At 39.9% G+C, this 25,772-nt stretch overlaps 1 protein-coding gene across 2 annotated transcripts in view; it reads left to right on the top strand.

The window, feature by feature from the left end:
* Strn (striatin) overlaps positions 1 to 23,139 on the top strand; it is a 98,786-nt gene extending 75,647 nt beyond the window's left edge. For both annotated transcript variants that reach the window (XM_041630941.1, XM_041630942.1), the window contains 9 exons: positions 1,345 to 1,481; positions 8,740 to 8,915; positions 10,764 to 10,811; positions 12,010 to 12,131; positions 13,250 to 13,417; positions 15,198 to 15,338; positions 16,329 to 16,436; positions 17,420 to 17,506; positions 17,598 to 23,139. In XM_041630941.1, the coding sequence (XP_041486875.1) occupies positions 1,345 to 1,481; positions 8,740 to 8,915; positions 10,764 to 10,811; positions 12,010 to 12,131; positions 13,250 to 13,417; positions 15,198 to 15,338; positions 16,329 to 16,436; positions 17,420 to 17,506; positions 17,598 to 17,767 (1,157 nt within the window). In that variant the 3' untranslated portion in view covers positions 17,768 to 23,139. The remainder of the gene's footprint in view (positions 1 to 1,344; positions 1,482 to 8,739; positions 8,916 to 10,763; positions 10,812 to 12,009; positions 12,132 to 13,249; positions 13,418 to 15,197; positions 15,339 to 16,328; positions 16,437 to 17,419; positions 17,507 to 17,597) is intronic.
* Positions 23,140 to 25,772: the final 2,633 nt, after the last annotated feature.

Here is a 25,772-nt window from a genome sequence, read left to right as displayed (position 1 = left end):
TGAGTTTCTGTTACTGGTACTAGGTCTTTGTCACTGTTTATCCCTGGCTAATTTGAGCTCATTACGTAGACTAGGCTGGTCTTGAGGTTCACCTGCCTCTGCCTCCAGAGTGCTGGGATTAAAGGTGTGCACCACCACACTCAGACCACTTCTGTTTTTAAGAGCAAATAACTATGATTTAATATGTTCAACAAGTACCTATTAATAAACATGATTAACTGTAGCACTGAAAAACAACTTTTAAGTCTGCTGTACTTGATATAATTAACTCGCTTCTTTGTTAAAAGATAACATCTCTTTAGCAAATCCTTTAACTTGCTAAATTCATCTTAAATGTTTCTCATCAATGAAGAAAGGCAAGCTCTGGAGCCTTTTTGGAATAGTTTTCTTTTATAAAGTCTTAATTTTAGCATTTTGCTTTTTACTGGCCCTTCAGTGATACTTGTTGGAAAGATTGAAGTGCTGTGTTCAAAGTTACAAAGTAAGAAGTTCAAGTTGATTACACAGTAAAACTCCGTCTCAAAGCACAGTAGGCATCTATTAAAGTTCTGAAATGGACTTTAAAACATCTTTAAATGATAGAAGGCATGTGTACAAATGGGAACAGCTCATTAAGTAATCACACATCAGAATTAGCCATCACCCCCAGATCAGGAGCGAGAGCGTCACCAAGGGGTAGCATCCTATGTGACCTCTTTCACCACTGGTCTCTTGTTTCACTCTCAGAGGTAATCGCAACTTCTAACATTGTATATTAATTTTCCTCAGATAAGCGCATTGTATAGTTTTCATTTTGAAATGTCTGCAATATTTGAGGTGACAGAATTACAGTTTTGTTTTGAATGAGATCAGTAGTGTTCAACATATAGCAAATACTACTTCTTAATATACTTTGTCATTGATAGGCATTATTTGAGTAATTAGCTTGAAATATCAAATAGAAAATTTATTATAATTACGCCATTTTCTATATAATGATCAAGGAAAGGACAGTAAATTATCAAATTTGTTTCTGTTTTACTTTTCTAATTAGATGATGCTATTAGCAGGATAATATATGAAAAACCAGTCTTTAAGATTTTTCTACTCAAGTAATTTCACTGTTTAGAGAATTGCCTAACAGTCATGTAAGATTACTGCTAGGTACATAGCCCTCAGGCCTGTAATTCCAGCACTTAGGAGGCCAAGGCAAGAAAATTGCCTTCGTTCTGGGCCAGCCTAGGCTCCGAAAACAAAAGTAGAACAAACTAAGATGTGCATGTTCTCTTATCAGAAAGGTAATACAAGCAAGCAAGAATAGCTGTGAAGTGTGTAGATGTGTAACTCGGCTCTGTCTCTCCTCAGTGGAAGCACTGACATTTCCGCCTTCTTCTGGGAAGTCATTTATCATGGGAGCAGATGAAGCCCTTGAAAGTGAACTGGGGCTTGGAGAATTGGCAGGCCTTACAGTGGCCAATGAAGCAGACTCATTAGCTTATGATGTAAGTAGCAGTTTTCTTTTTTATGCCATTACTGTGTTTGAAAATTAAATTTATAGAAAAAGATGTCAGAGGTTAAGAACTTTTTCACAAGTATGGATCTTGGTTTAGTTTTAATTTCACATTTTGCAAAGATAGATATAAAAATTAGCTGGCATTTTCTTTTTTTTTATTTTATTTTATTTTTTTTAAATTTATTTATTTATTAAGGATTTCTGCCTCGTCCCCACAACCGCTTCCCATTTCCCTCCCCCTCCCCCAAGTCCCCCCCCCCCATCTGCTCGAAGAGCAATCAGGGTTCCCTGACCTGTGGGAAGCCCAAGGACTGCCCACCTCTATCCAGGTCTCGTAAGGTGAGCATTCAAACTGCCTAGGCTCCCACAAAGCCAGTACGTGCAGTAGGATCAAAAACCCACTGCAATTGTTCTTGAATTCTCAGTATTCCTCATTGTCCGCTATGTTCAGCTAGTCCGGATTTATCCCATGCTTTTTCAGACCTAGGCCAGCTGGCCTTGGTGAGATCCCAATAGAACATCCCCATTGTCTTAGTGTGTGGGTGCACCCCTCGTGGTCCTGAGTTCCTTGCTCGTGCTCCGTCTCCTTCTGCTCCTGATTTGGACCTTGAGATTTCTGTCCGGTGCTCCCGTGTGGGTCTCTGTCTCTGTCTCCTTTCATCGCCTGATGAAGGTTAATATTCCTGAGGATGCCTATGTGTTTGTCTTTGGATTCACCTTATTTAGCTTCTCTAGGAACATGAATTATAGGCTCAATGTCCTTTATTTATGGCTAGAAACCAAATATGAGTGAGTACATCCCATGTTCCTCTTTTTGGGTCTGGCTTACCTCACTCAGGATAGTGTTTTCTATTTCCATCCATTTGTATGCAAAATTCAAGAAGTCCTTGTTTTTTACTGCTGAGTAATACTCTAATATGTATATATTCCATACTTTCTTCATCCATTCTTCCGTTGAAGGGCATCTAGGTTGTTTCCAGGTTCTGGCTATTACAAACAATGCTGCCATGAACATAGTTGAGCATATACTTTTGTTGTATGATAGGGCCTCTCTTGGGTATATTCCCAAGAGTGGTATTGCTGGATCCAGGGGTAGGTTGATCCCGAATTTCCTGAGAAACCGAAACACTGCTTCCCAGAGTGGTTGCACAAGTTTGCATTCCCACCAGCAATGGGTGAGTGTACCCCTTTCTCCACAACCTCTCCAGCAAAGGCTATCATTGGTGTTTTTTATTTTAGCCATTCTGACAGGTATAAGGTGGTATCTTAAAGTTGTCTTGATTTGCATTTCCCTAATCGCTAAGGAAGTTGAGCATGACCTTAAGTGTCTTTTGGCCATTTGAAGTTCTTCTGTTGAGAATTCTCTGTTCAGATCAGTGCCCCATTTTATAATTGGGTTGATTAGCCTTTTACGAACTAGTTTCTTGAGTTCTTTATATATTTTGGAGATCAAACCTTTGTCAGTTGCAGGGTTGGTGAAGATCTTCTCCCAGTCAGTGGGTTGTCTTTTTGTCTTAGTGACAGTGTCCTTTGCTTTACAGAAGCTTCTCAGCCTCAGGAAGTCCCATTTATTCAATGATGCCCTTAGTGTCTGTGCTGCTGGGGTTATACATAGGAAGTGGTCTCCTGTGCCCATGTGCTGTAGAGTACTTCCCACTTTCTCTTTTATCAGGTTCAGTGTGTTCGGACTGATATTGAGGTCTTTAATCCATTTGGATTTGAGTTTTGTGCATGGTGATAGATATGGATCTATTTTCATTCTTCTACAGATTGACATCCAGTTTTGCCAGCACCATTTGTTGAAGATGCTCTCTTTTTTCCATTGTATACTTTTAGCTCCTTTATCGAAGATCAGGTGTTCATAGGTTTGTGGGTTAATGTCAGGGTCTTCTATTCGATTCCATTGGTCGACTTCTCTGTTTTTATGCCAATATCAAGCTGTTTTCAATACTGTAGCTCTGTAATAGAGTTTGAAGTCAGGGATGGTAATGCCTCCAGACAAACCTTTATTGTATAAGATTGTTTTGGCTATCCTGGGTTTTTTGTTTTTCCATATAAAGTTGATTATTGTCTTCTCCAGATCTGTGAAGAATTTTGATGGGATTTTGATGGGGATTGCATTGAATCTATAGATTGCTTTTGGTAGAATTGCCATTTTTACTATGTTGGTCCTCCCAATCCAAGAGCAAGGGAGGTCTTTCCATTTTCTGGTGTCTTCTTCAATTTCTTTCTTCAAAGACTTATAGTTCTTGTCAAGTAGATCTTTCACTTCCTTGGTCAGGGTTACCCCAAGGTATTTTATGCTATTTGTGGCTATCGTGAAAGGTGATGCTTCTCTGATTTCCCTCTCTGCTTCCTTATCCTTGGTGTATAGGAAGGCAACTGATTTTTTGGAGTTGATCTTGTATCCTGCCACGTTACTAAAGCTGTTTATCAGCTGTAGGAGTTCTTTGGTAGAATTTTTGGGGTCGCTTATGTACACTATCATATCATCTGCAAATAACGAAAGCTTAACTTCTTCCTTTCCAATACGAATCCCCTTGATCTCCTTATGTTGTCTTATTGCTATTGCTAGAATTTCAAGCACTATATTGAAGAGGTATGGCGAGAGTGGACATCCTTGTCGTGTTCCTGATTTTAGTGGGATGGCTTTGAGTTTTTCTCCGTTTAATTTAATGTTAGCTGTTGGCTTGCTGTAAATAGCTTTTATTATATTTAGGTAGGACCCTTGTATCCCTATTCTCTCCAAGACCTTTATCATAAAGGGGTGTTGAATTTTGTCGAATGCTTTTTCCGCATCTAGTGAAATGATCATATGGTTTTTTTCTTTCAGTTTATTTATAAGGTGGATTACATTGATAGATTTGCGTATGTTGAACCAGCCCTGCATCTCTGGGATGAAGCCTACTTGATCATAATGGATAATTTTTCTTATGTGTTCTTGGATTCGGTTTGCCAGTATTTTATTGAAGATTTTTGCGTCGATGTTCATGAGTGAGATCGGTCTGTAATTCTCTTTCTTGGTTGGGTCTTTTTGTGGTTTTGGTATCAGGGTAACTGTAGCTTCATAAAAGGAATTTGGCAATGACTCTTCTGATTCTATATTGTGAAATACCTTAAGGAGTATAGGTATTAATTCTTCTTGGAAGTTCTGGTAGAATTCTGCATTGAAACCATCTAGTCCTGGGCTTTTTTTCGATGGGAGATTTTTGATAACCATTTCTAATTCTTCGCGAGAAACCGGTCTATTTAGATCATTCACCTGGTCTTGGTTTAGCTTTGGTATATGATACTTATTTAAAAAAATGTCCATTTCTTTTGTATTTTCCAGTTTTGTGGCATACAGGCTTTTGTAGTAAGATCTAATGATTCTCTGAATTTCCTCTGTGTCTGTGGTTATGTCCCCCTTTTCATTTCTGATCTTATTTATTTGCGTGTTCTCTCTCTGTCGTTTAATTAGTTTGGATAGGGGTTTGTCGATCTTGTTGATTTTCTCCAAGAACCAGCTTTTTGTTTCATTGATTCTTTGGACTGTTTTCTGTGTTTCTATTTTGTTGATTTCAGCCCTCAGTTTTATTATTTCCAGTCTTCTACTTCTCCTGGGCGCGTCTGCTTCTTTTTTTTCTAGAGCTTTCAGGTGTGTTTTTAAGTCCCCAATGTATGCATTCTCCGTTTTCTTTAAGTGGGCACTTAGTGCTATGAACTTTCCTCTTAGCACTGCTTTCATAGTGTCCCATAGGTTTGAGTATGTTGTCCCTTTATTTTCATTAAATTCAAGGAAGACTTTAATTTCTTTCTTGATTTCTTCCTTGACCCAGGTGTGGTTCAGTAGTTGACTGTTCAGTTTCCATGAGTTTGTCGGTTTTTTGGGGGCAGCGTGGTTGTTGCCTTCTAACTTTAATCCGTGATGATCTGATAAGACACAGGTGGACACTGATATTTTTTTGTATCTGTGGAGGTTTCCTTTGTTTCCGAGTATGTGGTCAATTTTTGAGAAGGTTCCATGAGCTGCAGAGAAGAAGGTATATTCTTTCCTATTTGGGTGGAATGTTCTATAGATGTCTGTTAAGTCCATTTGCTTCATTACCTCCAATAATTCTCTTAATTCTCTATTAGGTTTCTGTCTGATTGACCTGTCCCTTGGAGAGAGAGGTGTGTTGAAGTCTCCTACTACTAGTGTGTGTGGTTTGATGTCTGCCTTGAGTTCTAGTAATATTTCTTTTACATAAGTAGGTGCTTTTATATTGGGGGCGTATATATTCAGGATTGAGACGTCCTCCTGATGAATTGTTCCTGTTATGAGTATAAAGTGACCGTCTCGGTCTCTTCTGATTGATTTTAGTTTGAAGTCAGTTTTGTTAGAAATTAGTATGGCCACACCTGCTTTTTTCTTAGGACCATTTGCTTGAAACACCTTTTCCCAACCCTTTACTCTGAGTAGGTGCCTGTCTTTGTGGTTGAGATGTGTTTCTTGCAAACAGCAGAATGTTGGATCCTGTTTTCGTATCCAATCTTTTAGCCTGTGCCTTTTTATAGGTGAATTGAGCCCATTAATATTAAGTGATATTAATGACCAGTGGTTGTTTACTCCGGTTATTCTTATTGCTTTTGGTAGTAGAGATTGTGTGTCTCCTTTCTTTGAGATGTGCTCGTGAAGGGTCATTAGATGCCTGGGTTATTGTAGGCAGTGTTGGCAGTGTTGGATTCCTTGGGTTGCGATTTTCCTTCTATTACTTTCTGTAGGGCTGGATTTGTGGCTACGTATTGTTTAAATTTGTTCTTATCCTGGAATGTCTTGTTTTCTCCGTTGATAGTGAACGATAGCTTGGCTGGGTATAGTAGTTTGGGTTTGCATCCATGGTCTCTTAGCTTCTGCAGAACCTCTATCCAGGACCTTCTGGCTTTCATAGTTTCCATCGAGAAGTCAGGTGTAAGTCTGATCGGTTTACCTTTATAAGTTACTTGCCCTTTTTCTTTTGCAGCTCTTAATATTCTTTCTTTAACCTGTATATTTTGTGTTTTGATTATTATATGGCGAGGAGATGTTTTTCTTTGATCCAGTCTGTTTGGTGTTCTGTATGCTTCTTGAATATTTAAATGAATATCTTTCTTTAAGTTGGGAAAGTTTTCTTCCATAATTTTGTTGAAAATATTTTCTGAGCCTTTGAGCTGTGACTCTTCTCCTTCTTCTATTCCTATTATTCTTAGGTTTGGTTTTTTTATTGTGTCCCATAGTTTCTGAATGTTTTGTGTTGAGAATTTGTTGGCTTTGCTGTTTTCTTTGATCTGTTCGTTTATTTTCTCTATGGTGTCCTCAGCATCTGAGAGTCTTTCTTCTAGCTCTTGTATTCTATTGATTATGCTTGTTTCTGTAGACTCTGCTCGTTGGCCTAGATTTTCCATATCCAGCTGGTCCTCAGTTTGTATTTTCTTCTTTGCCTTCATTTCAGTTTTCAATTCTTGAACTGTTTCCATTACCTGTTTGATGGTTTTTTCTTGGTTTCCCAGGGTATCATGTACGTATTTACTCATTTCTTCAAACTTTTTGTTATACTTCTCATCCATTTCTATAAGGGCATTTTTTACATGTTGTTTAAGGGACTCTATTATCTTCATAAAGTCGATTTTTTCCACTTCTTCTGTGTTAGGTTGTTCAAATACTTCTGTTGTAAGATCATTGGGTTCTGATGTTTTCATGTTGTTTTTCGGATTATTGGGTGAGTTCTTGCCTTGGCGCCTGCCCATCTCCTCCTATTGATCCTATCCAATGGATCCTTTAGAAACCGGATCAGGTTTCCCTGCTGGCCAAGGGCTCCGCTTACAAAATGCCCTCACTCTCTTTCGTGGTTCCTGCTGCAGGCCAAGAACCCTCTCACCCCTCCGAAGGATCTTCAGGACAGGACCAGGCTCCCCTTGTGCCAGTGACCTGGCCAACCAAAGGCCTACCTCTTTGATTCAATTGTAGTAGGGCGATCTGCTCTCCTTATTGCACGCCTGTCCCAGCCGCTTGGGTCTGGCCACCGCTGCGCCGCATCTGGCGCCGCCTCTGTGCGTCTGGCGCCACCGCCGCCGCCGCTGCGCCTCTGTGCGTCTGGCGCCGCCGCCGCCGCTGCGCCTCTGTGCGTCTCTAGCTGGCATTTTCTAAATAACCTGGAGATTAAAGTTGGAGGCTTTGCCTAGATCTGGGGGTCAGTATAGCATAAGCATTGGAATTCTCTTTCCCATTGCAAAGTGTGAGCTGTTTTTGTTTAGGCGCCTGTGGTAAGTTATGTCTGACCAACAGCATTTGTCCTGCCTCTTCAGTTCATCCTGAAGTGCGGGCTCCGCGCGGTAGCCCTAATTTCTTCACATATGTATGCTTACCTCTTTTCTACTTATTCTTCCAACAGGGGTTGTACAAATTACCTAGTCTATAATGACTAGAAGCAGAAGTTCCCATTACATATTTTTGTCCTGTTTGCCTAAACCACGAAGACTTTACCCAGTAGCTTATGGGACTTTGACTTCCTTCTAATGCAAACTCACATTTTTTTTAACTTTTTTTTTTTATTGAGAAAAGGAGAAAAAAAAAACAAGTTTCCACCTCCTCCCAGCCTCCCATTTCCCCCCCTCTCCTCCCACCCTTCTCCCCCTCCTCCCACCCTTCTCCCCCTCCCCCCACTCCTCTCCCCCTCCCTCTCCAGTCCAAAGAGCAGTCTGGGTTCCCTGCCCTGTGGTAAGTCCTAGGTCCTCCCCCCTCCGTCCATATCTAGGAAGGTGAACATCCAAACTGGCTAGGCTCCCACAAAGCCAGCACATTACATAGGAACAAAACCCCGTGCCATTGTCCTTGGCTTCTCATCAGCCCTCATTGTTCACCATGTTCAGAGAGTCCAGTTTTATCCCATGCTTTTTCAGTCACAGTCCAGCTGGCCTTGGTGAGCTCCCAATAGATCAGCTCCACTGTCTCAGTGGGTGGGTGCACCCCTCGTGGTCCCGACTTCTTTGCTCATGTTCTCCCTCCTTCTGCTCCTCATTGGGACCTTGCAAACTCACATTTTTAACCTCAAGAAAAATCGCTGTTATGTGTTCCCAGCAACTACATGGTGGCTCACTACAATCTGTAGTGAGATCTGGTGCCCTCTTCTGGCCATGCAGGGATACATGCAGGCAGAACACTGTATACATAATAAATACGTCTTAAAAAAAAAAGATATATTGTTTTGAGAATCAGCTATCCCAACCTGATTTTTTTGTTTCTTTAATAGATAGCAAATAATAAAGATGCCTTGAGGAAGACTTGGAACCCTAAGTTTACATTAAGAAGTCACTTTGATGGCATCCGAGCCCTTGCTTTCCACCCCACCGAGCCTGTTTTAATAACAGCGTCAGAAGACCATACACTGAAAATGTGGAATCTGCAGAAAACAGCCCCAGCCAAAAAGTAAGAATATTCTAATTTTACTTACTTTAAGATTAAGTTAAATTATCAATAGGAAAAGACATAATATTTTAAAATAATTTTCTGTTATATTTTCCATATCTCTCTTCAGGTTCTTTATTTTTTACCAGGTGAATCTCTGATGGTTCCCAAGGGTTTGTGACTGCTGATCACAGTCCTTATGCATAAGTGTTTTAAGTGGCTTTTTATTTATAAGTGAGGCCTCTTGCCTGTAATGAAGATTCCTGTCAATGTAAAGAGATATAAGTAGGAACATCAGAATTATCAAAACTTTGACTTCACTCTGGCCCATTATTTACAGAGTTTGGATTTACAAAGTGAAGATGTGGTTAGGGATTTTTCTATGACCTTAGCTTTTTTTTTTTTGACAACAAGTTTTCTATTCTAAGGGGTTTGTATGAACTAAGGGCTACTGTTGTCTTTGTTTAGCTGCTCATTCTTGTCTTGGTGTATGAATGTCAATAGGCACACTGTCCTATAAACTGTTTCCTTAGCCCCCACGCTAGAACAGGTCTAGATGAGGCCTCCTCACACTGTCGCAATTCCTCCTCTAATGGGAGAGAAAACATGGGCTGTAAAGGGTAATTTTCAGAATGTGAAAATTTCCAGTTATATCATATAATGCAGGGAAATTTTTATCATTTCAGAACTTCAAATCATTTCATATTTAAAATAAAACATAAAACTCTTGATAGTATCAAATATTCAACATGAGTTGAGAATCTAAATATTAAAAAAAGAAAGTCAAGGCCAGAACTATACACACGGCAGGATTTCAGCAAATAGTACTTTAACTTCCCTGTGTTTTCATGAAGGTTAATATGTCTGTCCTTGATTCTGTGGAAACTGCCCACGTCATCAGACTCTGAGTGCACTGCATTACTTAATAGGCGAGATTCATCGTAGACATTGGTTAAAAGCAAGAACTCACCATTTTCTACATCATGTTGCAGGAATTTTAGGTATACATTATCTTTTTCAAGTCGTTCAGCTCAGAGGTAACTAGGTTATTATTTGCTTGTGTAGATATTTTACTAATTTGTTTTTGCTACTTTGCTAAATCAGACATTTACATTTAAGTCCATGTGACTAAGCTGGAACCAGAGCTAGCATAACTAGCATATCGTGACCTGAGAATAAGAAAGGCAAAGATACAGCACATCCAAGGAGTAAATAACCCCTCTGCTGACTTCATTCCCATCCCCATGCTCAGACTGCACCTGGCATTCTGCCTGTCCTGTGTGAGTCTCAGCACTGATGCTACCTACTGGTGTCTTTGAAACCGGGCTGCAATTTCTTCTACAAGCAGTACAGCTTCTGTGGTGCCTGTGTTACATCTGTTGTACTTAGTAGTACTCTTGTGAGTCACACAGTGAAAGGATCCTTGCTGATGGAGGCTGGATGAGGGGGTGGACGATTGTAACAGTGTGAGGAGACCATGTAACACTAGTGGACAAGTTGTAACAGTGTGAGGAGACCATGTAACACTAGTGGACAAGTTGTAACAGTGTGAGGAGACCATGTAACACTAGTGGACGATTGTAACAGTGTGAGGAGACCATGTAACACTAGTGGACGATTGTAACAGTGTGAGGAGACCATGTAACACTAGTGGACGAGTTGTAACAGTGTGAGAGGCTGTTTAACGAAGTGCCACTGCTGAGGTGGGAGTTGTCTATGTAGGGGTATAATTGGGATAAGAAGAGCCTCTGTCCTGAGGCTGAGGATGTTACTGTCATGGGGTCTATTTCTGACACTGTACTGTGACTAGTCATGCTGCTCACTACTGAAATGTGCGACACCTAAAGTCATCTTCTCTCTCTGGTTTAGGAGCACTTCTCTCGATGTGGAGCCTATCTATACGTTTAGGGCTCACAAGTAAGTTTGTGATTTCTTTATTTTAAGCCATCATCTTTATAACACAGTTTGATTGGAATATTATACATTCGTTCAGTTAAATGTTTTATTATATTTTCTATTTAGTACTGGGGCCCTTTTATTTATTAATTTTTTTTATAAATGTGAAAGAACCTGGCAGATAATGTAAATACCAAGTCAAGTAGGGATCCTGGTATGCATGTGCATTATAAACTGAAGCCAAGGTATTTTGATTTAAGTATTAGAAAAGCTAGCACTGGGCACCTGCTGCTGCTCCTGGTTCACAGCAGCTTGTAACCCCAGCTCCTGTGATCCGACACCACTCTCGTGGCCTCTGTGGGCACCTGCGCAGAAGTGACATACAGCCACACATACAAATAAAAAATAAAAATCATTTAAAAAGAAATCTTAGCATTTTAAAAAGAAATCTTAAACATAGTCTGCATAAAAATATTCAAAGTTGAGGAGGGAGGCACAGCTTAAAGATTGAAGGCTTGCCCATTCTGCATGAGGCCCTGGATTTCCTCCTGAGTAATGTATGCTCACACACATGCCTCTTGTATTTTTGTTTTGTTTTGTTTTTCAAGACAGGGTTTCTCTGTAATAGTCCTGACTGTCCTGGAACTCACTCTGCAGACCAGGCTAGCCTTGAACGCAGAGAGATCCGCCTGTCTCTGCCTCCTGAATGCTAGGATTAAAGGTGTGTGCCACCACCGCCTGGTTTGACACTTGTATTTTTAACCAAGAATTTTTCTTTAGTTATTATGTATTTTCTTCATTTTCACTTATGTGTGAGAGGCATGTCTTCACTTCATTTGTCACAGAAATTAAATGTAAAGGATGAAAAAGTAAATATTTTTTCAGGTTTAGCAGACCATATTCTGTTGAGCTGTTTCTTTTTTTGTCCTCTTTTGGCTTTTGGTTTGGTTTTTGTTGGGGATTGAACTAAGGGTCTTAATTCATGTAATATTCTTGGTTTTGTTTTTGCTGTGAGGGTTGCTGTTTTAATTTTTAAATATGTAAAAAGCTTGAGAACTATACTAGGACTATTAGGTGAATTTGGCCTCAATTTACTAACCTTTGGTCTGGCAAAAAAAAAAGAAAAATAAATAGTACATTGTAAATTTTGACAAGTTACATTGTAGAGTTAATGTGTGAGAATAGCAGTTAACTGCTGTTGATTCCTTTGGTGTCCCAGAGGTCCGGTACTGTGTGTGGTGATGAGTAGCAATGGTGAGCAGTGTTACAGTGGGGGTACGGATGGTCTGATTCAGGGCTGGAACACCACCAACCCCAACATCGATCCCTACGACTCTTATGGTAGGTGCTTCTCCAAAGCTCTGAAACAGTGTTGTCTTTTTTTTTTTTCATAGTATATATTAAGGGTAAAACTATGTATTTAAAAAACTAATAAAGAGAAGCATGTCTTTATCTCATTCAGAAGGACTCCTGTAAATACAGGAAACAGATCCTAATGCCAAAGGAAAAAACAGGCTGTTCTTAAGAAAAGAGTTCATCTATGCAGTCTTATGACAGAAATAATGGTTTGGTTGACGCTTGCTATCTTCATGTTAGACATCTGTCTCTTATGTGAAACATTGCAACTCATCTGTAGTCATATTTCATTATGTTTTTGGCAAAAAACTTTAAAGGTAAATGAATGCTAGCATTATTCCCTTGCTCAGTTATTAGAGGAAAATAGAAGAAGCTAATTAGTTTTAAAGTCCAAGCCTCCAAAATATTTTTTTATAAAGAACCTCAAAGGTTAAGGAATGGCCTTTCAGCTAGGTTTAGTGGTGTAGGTCTGTAATCCCCGAACTTGGCAGGGAGCAGTAGGAGAATTGCTGTGAATTTAAACCAGTGTGGTCTATTTAATGAGTTCCAGGTCAGTCTAAGTTCCAGAATAAACCCAAGCTGTCTACCTGTCCTTTCTCTACCCTCAACACACACACGTAGACATGCATGCATGCATGCACACAGGCCCTTTGGTTTTAAGAGCAGTTTTTTTTGCCATGAATTCATATTATCCTGTGTTTCTAGATGTTACCATAAATTCTCTTGTAAAACTCTTTAGAAATTGGCTGCTTTAAGTTTTGAGTTAATGCAGAATGATTTAACATGTCATGCTTTGCCATTAAAAACATTTTAATTTCACTACCAAACTAAAGTAAACAGAAATCTCTTCTTATTTTATTTAATAAGCATTAAAATAGAGCTTTCTTAAGAAAGCATACTTGGCTTCTTCATTCTAATTTAGTATTTCCAAACCTTATTTGTATATTTCGAAAACTACTTGTGATTCCGACAGTATTTCAGAAGAATAATGAAATAGGAAGATTGTATTATACCGTTTCTGGGTGCTCTGTTTAATGTTTACAGTGGAACCTAATGCCTTTGCGCTTTTTCTTCCTGGTTTTGCACTTTCTTGTTTTACACAGATCCTTCTGTTCTGAGAGGCCCTCTGCTGGGCCACACAGATGCCGTGTGGGGGCTGGCCTACAGTGCGGCACACCAGCGCCTGTTGTCCTGTTCAGCAGATGGCACTCTTCGTTTATGGAACACAACCGAGGCTGCTCCAGCACTGAGTGTGTTTAATGATAACCAAGGTACAGTCCTTCAAATCGAACATTTCCAGATATTTTGTAAAATATCCTACTCTGAAAAAGCAAACAAGTAAATGATTCTATAAACTTGACTTTATAAATTTCTAAGGTTTTTTTTTTAACGTAGCAACATTATTGTTTGACATTTCAATGCACGTATAATTCTTAAAAACAACATTTGATGAGAAAATGGGGCTTAAATTTAAAAAAAAACTGAGACATAACTTATTTTCAGTGATGATTACCGATGTTAAGGATGTGTTCTCATGCAGCTGGGGAGCAAGTGCAGTCCTGGAGCTGGTAGAGGTCTGGAGCTGGACCCTTTCTTCTCAGCTGCTCTGTGTCCTTAGTCAGTCCCTGTTACATATTCCCAGCCAATGGTTCCTCTTGTCAGGATTACTCTCACTATAGATTAGTTTTGTCTATTCCGAACCACAATAAGATAGCAGTCTAGCTTCTCATCCGTGTAACGTTTGTGCAACCCAGTGCCCGTTTCTTTCCTTTATTATGGGAGAGGATTATATTAAGCTGCAGTTTGTCTGCTCATCTATCTCCTGTCAGACACTGAGGCTGTTGTGCGCAAAGTCTGTACAAATTTATAATTTTCTTAATTTATTTATTTATCGCTTGGTATTTACTTAGGTTGTTCCAGTGTGGGGAATATTCAGAATAATTTATAATAAACATTCATAAATTTTCATCATGGGAAGCAGAGACCTTTCAGTAGAACTGCTGTGTTTTAGGATGGGTGTTTTGTTGGTGACTTATGGGAAATAACCAGCATGGTTCCCAGAGTGCTCATGACACCTTATAGCTGCAGCAGTGCGAGGCCCACGTGCACTGCGTCCTCGCTCGCTCTGGATGGTCATTCTGTGTCATTTCAGCCTCCTGTGGGCGAGTGGACGGGGGTCCCTTCTGTTTCAGTGTTCATTCTTGGATAGCTCATTTGGCTGTGTACCGTTTTCTTGCTTTTCGCTTTTTGACTGTTAGACAGTTTTGAATTACTACCTTGCTTTAGATAGGTGTGGAAACAGATTATTTTATATTTACCATTCCATTTGTTTGTTTTCTTGTGGCAGTGCCTGGCTATATAACCCAGATTCACCTTGAATCTGTTGTCCAGGCAGACCTCAAAGGCCTCTACTTCCAAGTGCTTGGGTATAAGGAATATGCTGTCACAGTGGCCTTATCATTCTGTTTTTGGTATAGATGAGTTCCAGGTTTAGTCCCCTGATAATACCGTTCTGTATTTGTGTGGTAGAGAAATATTCCACCATTGACATGCACTCCAGGCCACAGAACACCTTTATTCTTCAGCAAAGTCATAATGTGCACTTAGACTTCGAAAGCTTAACTCCATGCTTGGCCAGGGTGGTATCTCTGAGCTGCACTCCAGCCTGAGATGGATTTGTTATTGTTGTTTTCTTTTCTTCAAGATGAGTTTTTAAAATACGGAGTTCCCACTGTGTTAGTCTATGCCTGAAATGGAAGTGGAAGCTATAAAACTTATGGTCCATATGTTTTCATTTTCTTTCTAAATAAGTTTGCATTCTATAAATGGATTAGCAGGATAATGGGGTAGAAAGCATTTAACAGGTAAGGTTAATAGACTAAGGCTAAATGTTACAAAAGAAATGCTCTTTACTGAATGGTTGTAAATAACTTAATCTAATGTTAAGTCTGATTTACTTAAGTAAATCATACTTTGTTTTGTTTTGCTGCATTTTGAGTACTTTCTCAAGTAAAACTTAATTGTCATTCTCTTTGAATATCTCTGACTTAGAACTGGGAATCCCTGCTTCTGTGGATCTAGTGAGCAGTGACCCGAGCCATATGGTGGCATCATTCAGCAAAGGATATACAAGCATCTTTAACATGGAAACACAGCAGCGAATTCTCACTTTAGAATCCAATATAGATTCAAGTATGTATACGAACTTTTAAAAGTCTCTCTATTCATTTTTAAACTTAATCAGAAGCGTAACTGCCCAAGTCACTATGAAGAATGCTTGAATTATAAAGTGTTCTATAGCCCAAACCTGAGAACACATTTACTTAAAAAAAAAAAACTTAGTTTGTTTTAAACTTCATCAGTCTAAGCCACTGAAACAAAACAAACAACAGAAAAACTGCACCCTAAGAACTTATTCCACGAAGCCACGTGACATTTTTCTGTTGTATATCAAAATAACAAGCTGAATATAGTAATTAACCTCTTTGAAAACTCTTAAATAGTATACAGCAATTATTAGTATGTTCCTTAAAAGCTCAGAATCTGGGGGGCTGCAAGATAATGGTCTTTTCCCTTATGTTGCAAAGAGGAACAAGTCCAGAGCCCTCATTCTGACGCCTCTATGAAAAGAGCTCCGTATTAGAAGGAACTGAGATTTAACTTTGAAGATTATTTGCATATTGTTGGTGTTTTGTTTTTATTTTGAGATAGGATCTCAATGTGAATTTCTAGTTGACCTAGATGTAGATGAGGCAGACCGCTCTTGAACTCTTGAGAGATCCACCTGCCTCTGCCTCCCAAGTGTTGGGATTAAAGGTGTGGACCACCATGCCCAGCCAATAGAACTCTGTTATGATAGCAAACATCACAGAATCTGTAGACTTAGATGTCTTCAGTGACTTTAGTTCAAGTCTTAGGTGACATGCATGCATAGCAGGCTGTAGAAAAGGAACTTCTGACTTGTAATCAGCTGTAAATATGCCAGTGTGGTTTAGCTTAGGCAGTGCTCGCTCGTTTTACAACACTGAAGCTGGAGAGGTGATTAGAGAATAACTGAACCACAGCCAGACTAAAGTTGCATTATATTTACTTTTTCTTGTCTGTTTAGGTATTTATATCTTCCTTGTATGAAAAAAAATTACTTTGACCAATTGGTATTGATTTTTAATTTTTCCTTTTTAGCAGCCAATTCTTCCTGCCAAATAAACAGAGTCATCAGCCATCCCACTCTCCCGATCAGCATCACTGCTCACGAAGACAGGCACATCAAGTTCTATGATAACAATACAGGTAAGAGCCTCCTAAGCACTGTGTCGTGCTGAAGCGAAACCAGCAACAGCAGCAAGAAACTAAAACAATAAACACCTACTAATATGCTAATTGTGGTGTCTAATGGAAGCTTTATAGTCACGGAATAGATCCTGAAACACTTTCTCCACTCATATCTGCTGAGACTGTGTTATGGAATATAATTTTTAGTTTGTTTAATAGTGAGCAGATAGCACATTCTAAAGCCACAAACCTATGTACCAATAAAAATGATCTGTTGCAATCCATAGGGAGTATTAATAGAAACAGGTTGGAAGCAGAGGCTGGTAATTACGTTTTGTTTTAAATTGTTCTGTTATCGAATAGCTGTGTTCTGTTCAATATTACACAGCTTGATTCAGTGTTGTATAGGAAAACCCTCAGGTCATTTGTTTTGTGTGTTTTTCCACAGGCTGATTCTTGCTGTATTAAATTAAAATTTGAGTCCTGACTGAATGGGGGTGGAACTTCCTCAGTTTTCAGCAGTCTACGGAAATGCACAGAGCTTTACCTGAGCAGCCTTATTTCTTAGGCTCTCTGCCTTTTAATACGGTCACCTGCAGTTGTGTTTGGTTGCTAGAAATTTAATTTTTAAAGTTCTTTTCTGTCTATTGTTTCCACCAAAACTGTGGCCATGTTTTCTCTTTTCCTTTGTCCCTTTGAATTTGAACTGTCTGTCCTAAACCCATGTAGTTTGTAACTAAAGGGTACACAAGATTAGTGACCTCTGGATAGTAAGACTCACTGAATTTATTGTGGCTTTAAAAAGTCTCATCTGAAATTTAAGCTATTTTTATTTTTTCTAATTAGCATGACCGAGGCAGGACGGGGAGATAGGTTGGGAAAAAGTTGATCCAAGAAGTACATAGACGAGGAAGACTGGGGAAACTCGTGTAGTATGGAAGCTGGCATGTGGTCAAACCAAAGAAATCATCACTAAAGAGTAACGATGTCCTTTTCCGAAGGCAAACTGATCCACTCGATGGTAGCCCACCTAGAAGCGGTTACAAGTTTGGCAGTTGATCCAAATGGCCTGTACTTGATGTCTGGCAGTAAGTACATTAGCTGTGGATTATTTTTTTAGTCCTTATCATCTTCATGTTGATACAATTATTCCTTTCAATCTCCTTTCTTTTGGAATAGGTCATGACTGTTCAATACGCTTATGGAATTTAGAAAGTAAGACATGTATCCAAGAGTTCACAGCTCATCGGAAAAAATTTGAAGAATCGATCCATGATGTAGCATTCCATCCTTCCAAATGCTATATAGCCAGTGCTGGAGCCGATGCCCTGGCTAAGGTCTTCGTATGATGTGACTCATCAGCTTCACCTTCTAGCTCTTTATTAGTCAACTGCACAACAGAGATACAGAAGACCAGGGCAAGCACCAAACGCATCCTGCCCTTTTGTTCTGCTGAAGGAGCACAGAGAACATTTGTTAAAGTATAGTTTTGCAATTTGTGAACTGTTTTCTAAAATTAAGGTTTGTTCAGGTTGCTGCAAGCTCAGCTGAATCTGTGAGCCTGAAAACTTTCAAACTCCCCCCAAAGAGGCACTTTCATTTCTGGGTTGTTCTCGTTTGCTAGGCAGGCCTGAGCGAAACGGGTTTAGCATCTCCCTTCCTGAGTGAACAGGGCCTGCTCTGCTGGGTAGTTAACAGTTCTTTGGCTGAGAACGCAGAGCAGGAGCTTAGATAGACTCTACCCCAGACACCTGCTACACAGGCTAAGTAGTCACACTGTGCTGTATCTGCTCTACTAACCCCATTGTGTAATGACCAGACAGTGTTCAAGTGAGTTTCTAACATAGTTCTCCTTTCAGCTGTTCTCATAAAGCACGTGACAAAACATTTCACCTAGTAGGAGGAAAAGATGCAATAATATGTTAAGAATATTATTCAGAAATGCTAAACAGATACTTGGTTTGAAAGTAGATGTGGTACCATTCTAAAGTCTAGCTGTCAAGCACCCATTACGAACAGCAGTTAATAGGGTCGGCGTTTACTAAAGTGTTTAACTTACCCAGGTTTGAGATCCTGTTTATTTTTAAGGGCAAACAGGGACTATCTCTATGATAATTTGTTTTAAAAGTTCACCTCATTTGTGTGGTATTTATAGCACTAGAGTGATTATTTCATGTTGACTGAAAAAGGAGGAAGCTATTGATTAGCACCCATTTCTTGACATCCATGTAACTGGTTCAGATAATGCTCACTGTTTCCCTGCCTTTCACACTCATGTTTTCTGACCGCTGCCATGAGCAGTTTATAGTTATTATGTTGCCTCGTCCAGAGCGCATGGTTCTCAGGCAGCTGCTTTTGCAGCTCTAATAGAACAGAGCACCTGAGTCCACCACCAGCGTCTCTGAGAACTTCATGGAGGCCTAGATGGAAGACGTTATTGATGCCTGTGATGTCTGTGAGAGTCCTCCTCCTACCTTCACCTATTCTTTAATTGGAGCACACCTATTAATGAACAGTGATTCAGTGCTCTATCTAATAAAGCCATGTCTTCAAATGGCAGATTTCACATTTATGTGACCCATATGTAGTCAGCTTTTGGGAGACGCAGAATCCTACTGACCTGCCTAGTGCCCTTCCGTGCAGACCTCCTTCCTGTAACTGTCGGGCACCCTTCATGCCCTTCACATTCCTCTGTGAAGTGACAGAGACCAATATAAATATTTAGAGTAAATTAATGTCCACCTTTTCACCAAAATCTATACATCATAGGCTCTAGGTCTTAAAAATATTATACCTATAAATGTTCTAACCCGTTATAATGATTCCATTGCCATAGCTGTGGCATTTCTAGTGACCTATTCTTTGAAGTAGCGTTCTCGTGGTGATATGGGTAATGATTGACTTAAAGTTTTTCTGCTCTAAAGGCAGATGCCTTTAGAATACTCTAGTGTGCAAGCAAGTTTTCATTAACATTATAAGACCCATGCTAAATTTCCCTGGTTGTTCTCTAGACATGCTATAGTATTTAACACAACTACATTTTATGTTTGTGCTTTGGTTAACAAACCTAAGATAAATTAATATACACGAGTGAACTGAATTAAATGCTTATGTTTTATCCAGATACAAAATTTTACACTGTGATGGGTAAATCTCTCCATCCTTCACAAAAGGGTGTTCTAACCCGACATTTGTAGACTGTTAGAAGGTTCCAGTTAAAAGCAGTGTATTTATGACCACAGTTACTTGTTTTCATTGCTTCCCAAAGTCTGCAGTGTGTGTCTTACTCTTGTCACCAACATTCTGGAATCCAGGAGAGGCTGCCCTGGTCATTCTGTGCCTCGTGATTGGGTGGGAAACAATCCTAAGATAGACGAAGTGTAATGCAAATGCTAGGACTGCTGAAGGGTTTTAGGAAGTGTGCGTTGTGCATTGAAAACTGTACATAGAGAGAGTCTTCTAAACTAGCCCTGTTTGCTCTCAGCCTGGACATGAGCCAAAGCTGTCTTCCAGCCGATGGTAGCATGGACATTTGTCTGACTTTCCCCGTCCTAATGAACATTCACAAAATGAAAATTTCAAGATTCAGAATCACCGAAATGCTTTCATAAATATTTGCCGGATTGTAAATATTCTGAGTCAGCTGTTTGGGGATAGTATGAAAATCAGCAGGTGGGTTAGGCTCCTGCCTTATTTTCATGTGCTGTGGATACGTCTCTGGGAGCTTCTAGGACCCTTCTCAAAACGCAGCTGCCACATGGAGCTCATTTGCTACTCAAACTATAGACAAATAAGTGATATAATGACCTTCAGTATTTTTCTATTGAACAAATTTATCAATTTTTGCCATTAAACAGATAATTAGTTATGCAAAGTATTTAGCTTTTGTAATCATTTAGTTGTAACTAAAAGGGGAAAATTGAGCTGTATCACTGATAATGAACTTTGTGAGAAATTATTTGTTTATCTAACTTCCATTCCTTCAGTATTCTTGCTATAAATTTCTTTTGGAGATAATGATTCTTTATTTGAAAGATGTCTAAAAATGTATGTATATTTTATAAATATATATTATATATATTATATGGATATATATAATATATAGACTATATATATATATATATCTAAACCATGGGTGCATTTTACTGTTTGTGTTCTCCCGTTTGGAGGTCGTATACTCAGAGGCTGATGAGTATGGCGAGTGTTGTGCTGTTTGCTTTCACAGTATAATATAGAGCTCTAAGTGTTTAAATTACTGTATATACTATACTCACTATAGGCTAGCATGCTTGTTTTAAAGACTGTCATTCTAGTTTATTAAAATCTGAATGTAAGAAAACCTGGCTATTCAAATGTGAATTGAAAAAAATTCCATTCTCAGTACTGAGCTGTTTCCATTGAACATTCAAGCTTTTCGACAAAATGTGTCATTGAGAAGGCAATAGCTAGAAAGGAGAGGTGCCTTTAAAACCTTCAAATGCAGCCTTACAGCGAGGGTGAAGACTGAATCTGTGTTGGGGTGGGAGGGGGAAGAGAGAGCGTGTGTGTGCGCGTGTGTGCGCCAGTGTGCCAGTCTGTGAAGATCCTGATTTTGTGACAGTCAGTGTCTTTTAATGTAACTGCTCAACTTCTAGGACTTCAAGGGACATTTCATGCATAACCATTGTGCTCTTTGGAGCACCTTAAATGCTTTCCAAGCGTTTTGAATGTGAATTCCTAGAAAATTCAGTAAAGAACAAATAGCTGTTTTTGAATTAAAATCAACTTCCGATAACAAATTATTGGTTCCCCAGATTTACGGGATTCTCACTGATGTAATTTTTTTTAAAGCTTGCTTCTTTTAGTACTTCGTACATTTCCCCCTGTTCTCAAGAGTATGCCATGAAATTCTTATATGATGAGGATCAGACTAGTAAAAATCGTTTTTAGATGAAACACTTGAACTAATTACAATCCCACCTAAGAATAGTCTTGAAGAGCTTCAGTGGTCTCTCTCATATCTACCTCATTGTCATTGCTGCCGTTCTGAGTCGAACAATGGCTGATGCGGTTGGAACGTCTGTGCTGGTGCTGCTCCTGCTCTCGGGCTTGGTCCTCTCGGTGTGCTGTCACAGCGCAGGTGAAGCATCCAGGATTCCTGCTAGGATTTTGCTTCTTCGTTTTGTTCTCCTCAAGGACGACTTAAAACACCACCAGTGTGCTTAGTAAGCGGAGAGAGTTAGTCAGACCTGGTTGTTCTGTGTAATATTTTAAACCAGGAATCAAATTGTTTTGAATTTTCCTGAAACTCCAGGCACAGTAGCACACTGAGAGGTGGAGGCAAGAGGATCTCAAGTTCAAGATTATCCTCAGTTATATAGGGAGTTCAAGGCCAGCCTGGGCTACATGAACCCTTGTCTCAAAACAACAAAAAGTTTACCTGGAAAAAAAGTATGATTTTATTTGGCTTACTTTATTCTTTGAAAGTTATTACCACACTCTTAGGTATATAATTACTCACTTTACTGGCTTAGAAGTTGCCTCCATGATGGTGTTACCTGTTGGTTTATATTACAGTGCTCAGAGTGTTTGACACTGGGATTCTGGTCATACAAAAGTAATATCTGATGAAGTTCATTGTATGCGTGTGTGCGTGTGTGTATGTGTGTGTGTAATGCATCATTTCCTAAAGTCAGAAAATGAATATTTCTGTTTAGCAGGTAAATGATTTGAATCAGTTTTGCCTTTGCCACTGGAAGCTTTGTAATTGTCCTTATCAAGCATGTGTCTAGGTCTCCGTGTCAGTGGGAAGGACTCCACATTGAACAAGTATTTAACAGAACCTTTACATCAGTTTTGTTGTTAGGTGTTTAATTTCGAAAAGTTTTATGTTAGACCAAAAGAGATCTTTAGATCCCATTATGTATTCTAACAATGTCTCTGAAGTGGTGCTGAGGAGTTTTTCTGGATCTTGACTAGTCAAGCTTTAGCTTTCACTTAACTGGGACCACATGTTCATCACCCCTCTGGTGCAAATTAGAAAGTTCATGTTAATTTAAATTAACTTTAATGTCTGCCTGGGTTGTTTCCAGGCTGTGAACCAGTGAGTGCCTTGTTAATGTAGAATGATTTTCCCTGTTGCACGTTAGCTCTTTCTGAAAGGGTCTCAGAGACTGGGTTTGGAGTGACTTGTGGAGTGCTGCTGAGTTGGCAACACAGTATTAGGAAGTCTTTGGTCTGCCATGTCCCACTCTTCCTGCTTCCTCTTCATTGGCTGATGTCGGCCTCTTGTGAGAAAACTAATATAGCCCCCTCCACACTTTTTTTTTTTTCCCATTCCAGATTAAGGAGTAACCCTATCCCGCCCCAACTATATGATCCAATGCCTGTTTTTAGGAAGAACCACTTCTTTGTAATACTAAAAATCTACCACTTCCTTTATGTCTTCTCAGTATCGGTTTACTGGAGTGAACCTCAGGGTGTCATCAGTTCAGAACCCTAAATAACCCTTTATCTCCATACCCCAAACCCCCAACTGGTGATCCCTGGGCCAGATTGTTTGATATTCAGGTGTCTTAAATTTTAGTTTATAATATCAATTAATGTAAATCCAAATGCTAATTTTTGTGGTGCAAGAAGTTCCTTTTGTAAATTCAGGGTATGGATAAGCTAATAATGATATCCAGTTTTGGTGGCTCTAAGTGTATTATTTGTTTTTAAATAAAGTGTACAAAATAGTTAATGTGCTCATAGGTGTGTCTTGAATTGGACTGCTTGTCAACTTTGGAACCTAGTCATCACTTTGCAGTGAACCAACTGACATGTTCTAATGTCTCAGGTCTTTGCTAGTGGGCTAACAGAGGGATGCAGAGAGCCTAGAGTATAAGACACAGTACATACAAGTGCAAAGTAACAAACCCTAGCGGCTGCAGACTGAGGAAGGCGGAAATGCTTATTATGAAGACTTTGGGCCTGAGGAAAGCCAGAACAATTCAGATGCCTCGTGAGACCAATTCAGCGCCACTTTTAATATTCTTTCCCCCTTTGTTGGGCTACTTACCAACCAAATATATTCTACATCCTTGGACCCACAAGTCACCATTCCCAGGACGTATGATGTCAAACCACAATACAGTATGGAATCTAAAAGAGACCTCTTTGGCACCCTCCAGTATGTCCACTCTTCTTTGTATATGTTGGCCTGGTAATGAGGAATGTATTTTCCAGTGTTGTCAGAAATTCCCATTTGTCTTTTTAAATGGGAGCTGAAACATGCCTTTGCTGGAGTCACTTTGGAATAATTTACCTTGGAAGGTCAAGAGCACTCAGAATTACTGGTGAATTGCTGAGTTCTCTAGGTCAGCCTGGGGTCGGAGTAATAGTATGAGATGCATTGGGTTTCCCAAGACCACTGAGATTTTGAGAGACGCCACCTCTGGCTGGGACTTAAGGTATTCTCAGGAGCACCTGGGAGTCTGGTTTTCCTTTTAATGCCAATGAAACATCTGTTTGTAAACTCGGTTTTCATGTGCTAGGACCCGCAATTCGGAAAAGCAACACTGCATGAAGCTCTGAAAATTCTGAATCCTTATTTTTCAGGGATAGATTTTGGGGGGTGATGGTGGTAGTGGTGGTATTTATTATATGTTTTTTAGTGCTGGGCATCAAACCCAAGCCAGAGTGTCTTGTGTACTAGTCCAGCACTGTCACCAAACTGTGTCTTTAAAACTTCAGAGCCTTAACAACACAACTCCGCCAAAAGAGAACAACTTACTTGAAGCTCACGCAGTCTTGTCTTGAGTTGATTCTAGATTAAAGGTCGTGGCCGCTGTAGTTGAGCTTGAATGATGGTCTGGTGACTTTTGTGAGAAAGTCTGCTAGTGTCCTCACAGGAAATTCTCCTTTCTGTAGTCGGTTCCAGCCACTCAGCTTACTTACCGAACGACCCAGACACTAACTCCACATCGACTTACGCTGTACACTCCAGAAAGCGAAGTAGCCTAGTGATGTAGAGCTGCCAGCAAGACGTCCCTTAAACAGCACTCAGGATGCTAGAGATGGTGATGTCAACCCATGTGCCAGAGCTTTAGTGTTCCAGGTTCCCAATCACCTAAAAAAGAATACTTTAAAAAAATAGGTAGGCTGGGCGGTGGTGGCGCACGCCTTTAATCCCAGCACTTGGGAGGCAGAGGCAGAGGCAGGCGGATCTCTGGGAGTTCGAGGCCAGCCTGGTCTACAAGAACTAGTTCCGGGACCGGCACCAAAGCTACAGAGAAACCCTGTCTCGAAACCCGCCCCCCCCCCAAAAAAAAATAAATAAAATAGGTAGATATTTACATACCAGCATCATTAAATTAAAGGTGACATTATAAAGCTCCACCTTCCCCAAGTGAGAAAGCTTGCTTTCATTAAAGAAGAGAAAGTCCACAGAAAGCAAACTTGGGTGTCACTCAGGAGTTAGAGAAAGCATCTTGTGCTTTTCCATGCAGTGTGCTGGAATACTAACACCGACGTCTACCTGTCTCCTGTCTGAGTGCGACCAGGCAAGTACGTTTTCACGTGTAAACAATTGAATTAGAGCTAGAGAGGTTTCAGTGGCGGTTTATTTGCTGAGTAACTTGGATGATAATGGGAAAGAAAGAAAGAAAAGCGGCCAGGCCTGTGGCCTTGACAGTGTGCCTTCTGCTCCTTCTGAAAGTCAAACGCTCCAATTTTGTTTTACATTGGTCCTATGTAATGAAAGACTTCAAAGGAATAATACCAAATGTAGGACCTTCTGGCTGGTAAAATAGCAGCCAGCAGATTTTACTATAGTGTAGGGAGCCATCTTAATGAGTCTGTTGTGTCACTTGCATATGCCAGGATGAAGACGTTAAAGTAATGTTAACTGAGAGGTAGTCTCGTGGAGGAAAATAGTTTTCAAAGGATGGGCACTGTTTTGAATGGTTTCAGCTGTTCCCCATACACTTCAGAGAATCCTATTGATAAAATCCTTCCAGTGCACATTTTAGAGAAAGGAAACCCAGTGGTCACGTGTATGTTCTGACAGTTGCTTGTGAACTCCCCCCACCCCAGTGTCCAGCTGCTACGTCACGGTGCTGTCCGTTCACTAGATAGTATCTGCTGACCGAGAAGCCAGTGGTCATGTTCCGCTTGTCGGTTACTGAGGATCCTTGGCCCCCGGATACAAGTTAAAATGAGCATGAAGCTGACCCCATGTATGATATGCAAGTACTCTTTAATAGCCGCGTCATCTCACGGAGCCAACAGCGGTAGAGTTGGGCTCTGCCAGTTGCTGTTTACGTACTTTCAAAGCACACAGATTCAGCTAAAGCAGCGTTTAATCTCAGTCCACTTAAGTGGAAGCTGTTCTTC

Source organism: Microtus oregoni, unplaced genomic scaffold (assembly GCF_018167655.1).
Source record: "Microtus oregoni isolate MIOR12 unplaced genomic scaffold, Mior012 000036F_ref0000092, whole genome shotgun sequence".
Taxonomy (NCBI): domain Eukaryota; kingdom Metazoa; phylum Chordata; class Mammalia; order Rodentia; family Cricetidae; genus Microtus; species Microtus oregoni.
The sequence above is the reverse complement of the archived record's forward strand: the minus strand, read 5'-3'. Positions and strand labels throughout refer to the sequence as shown.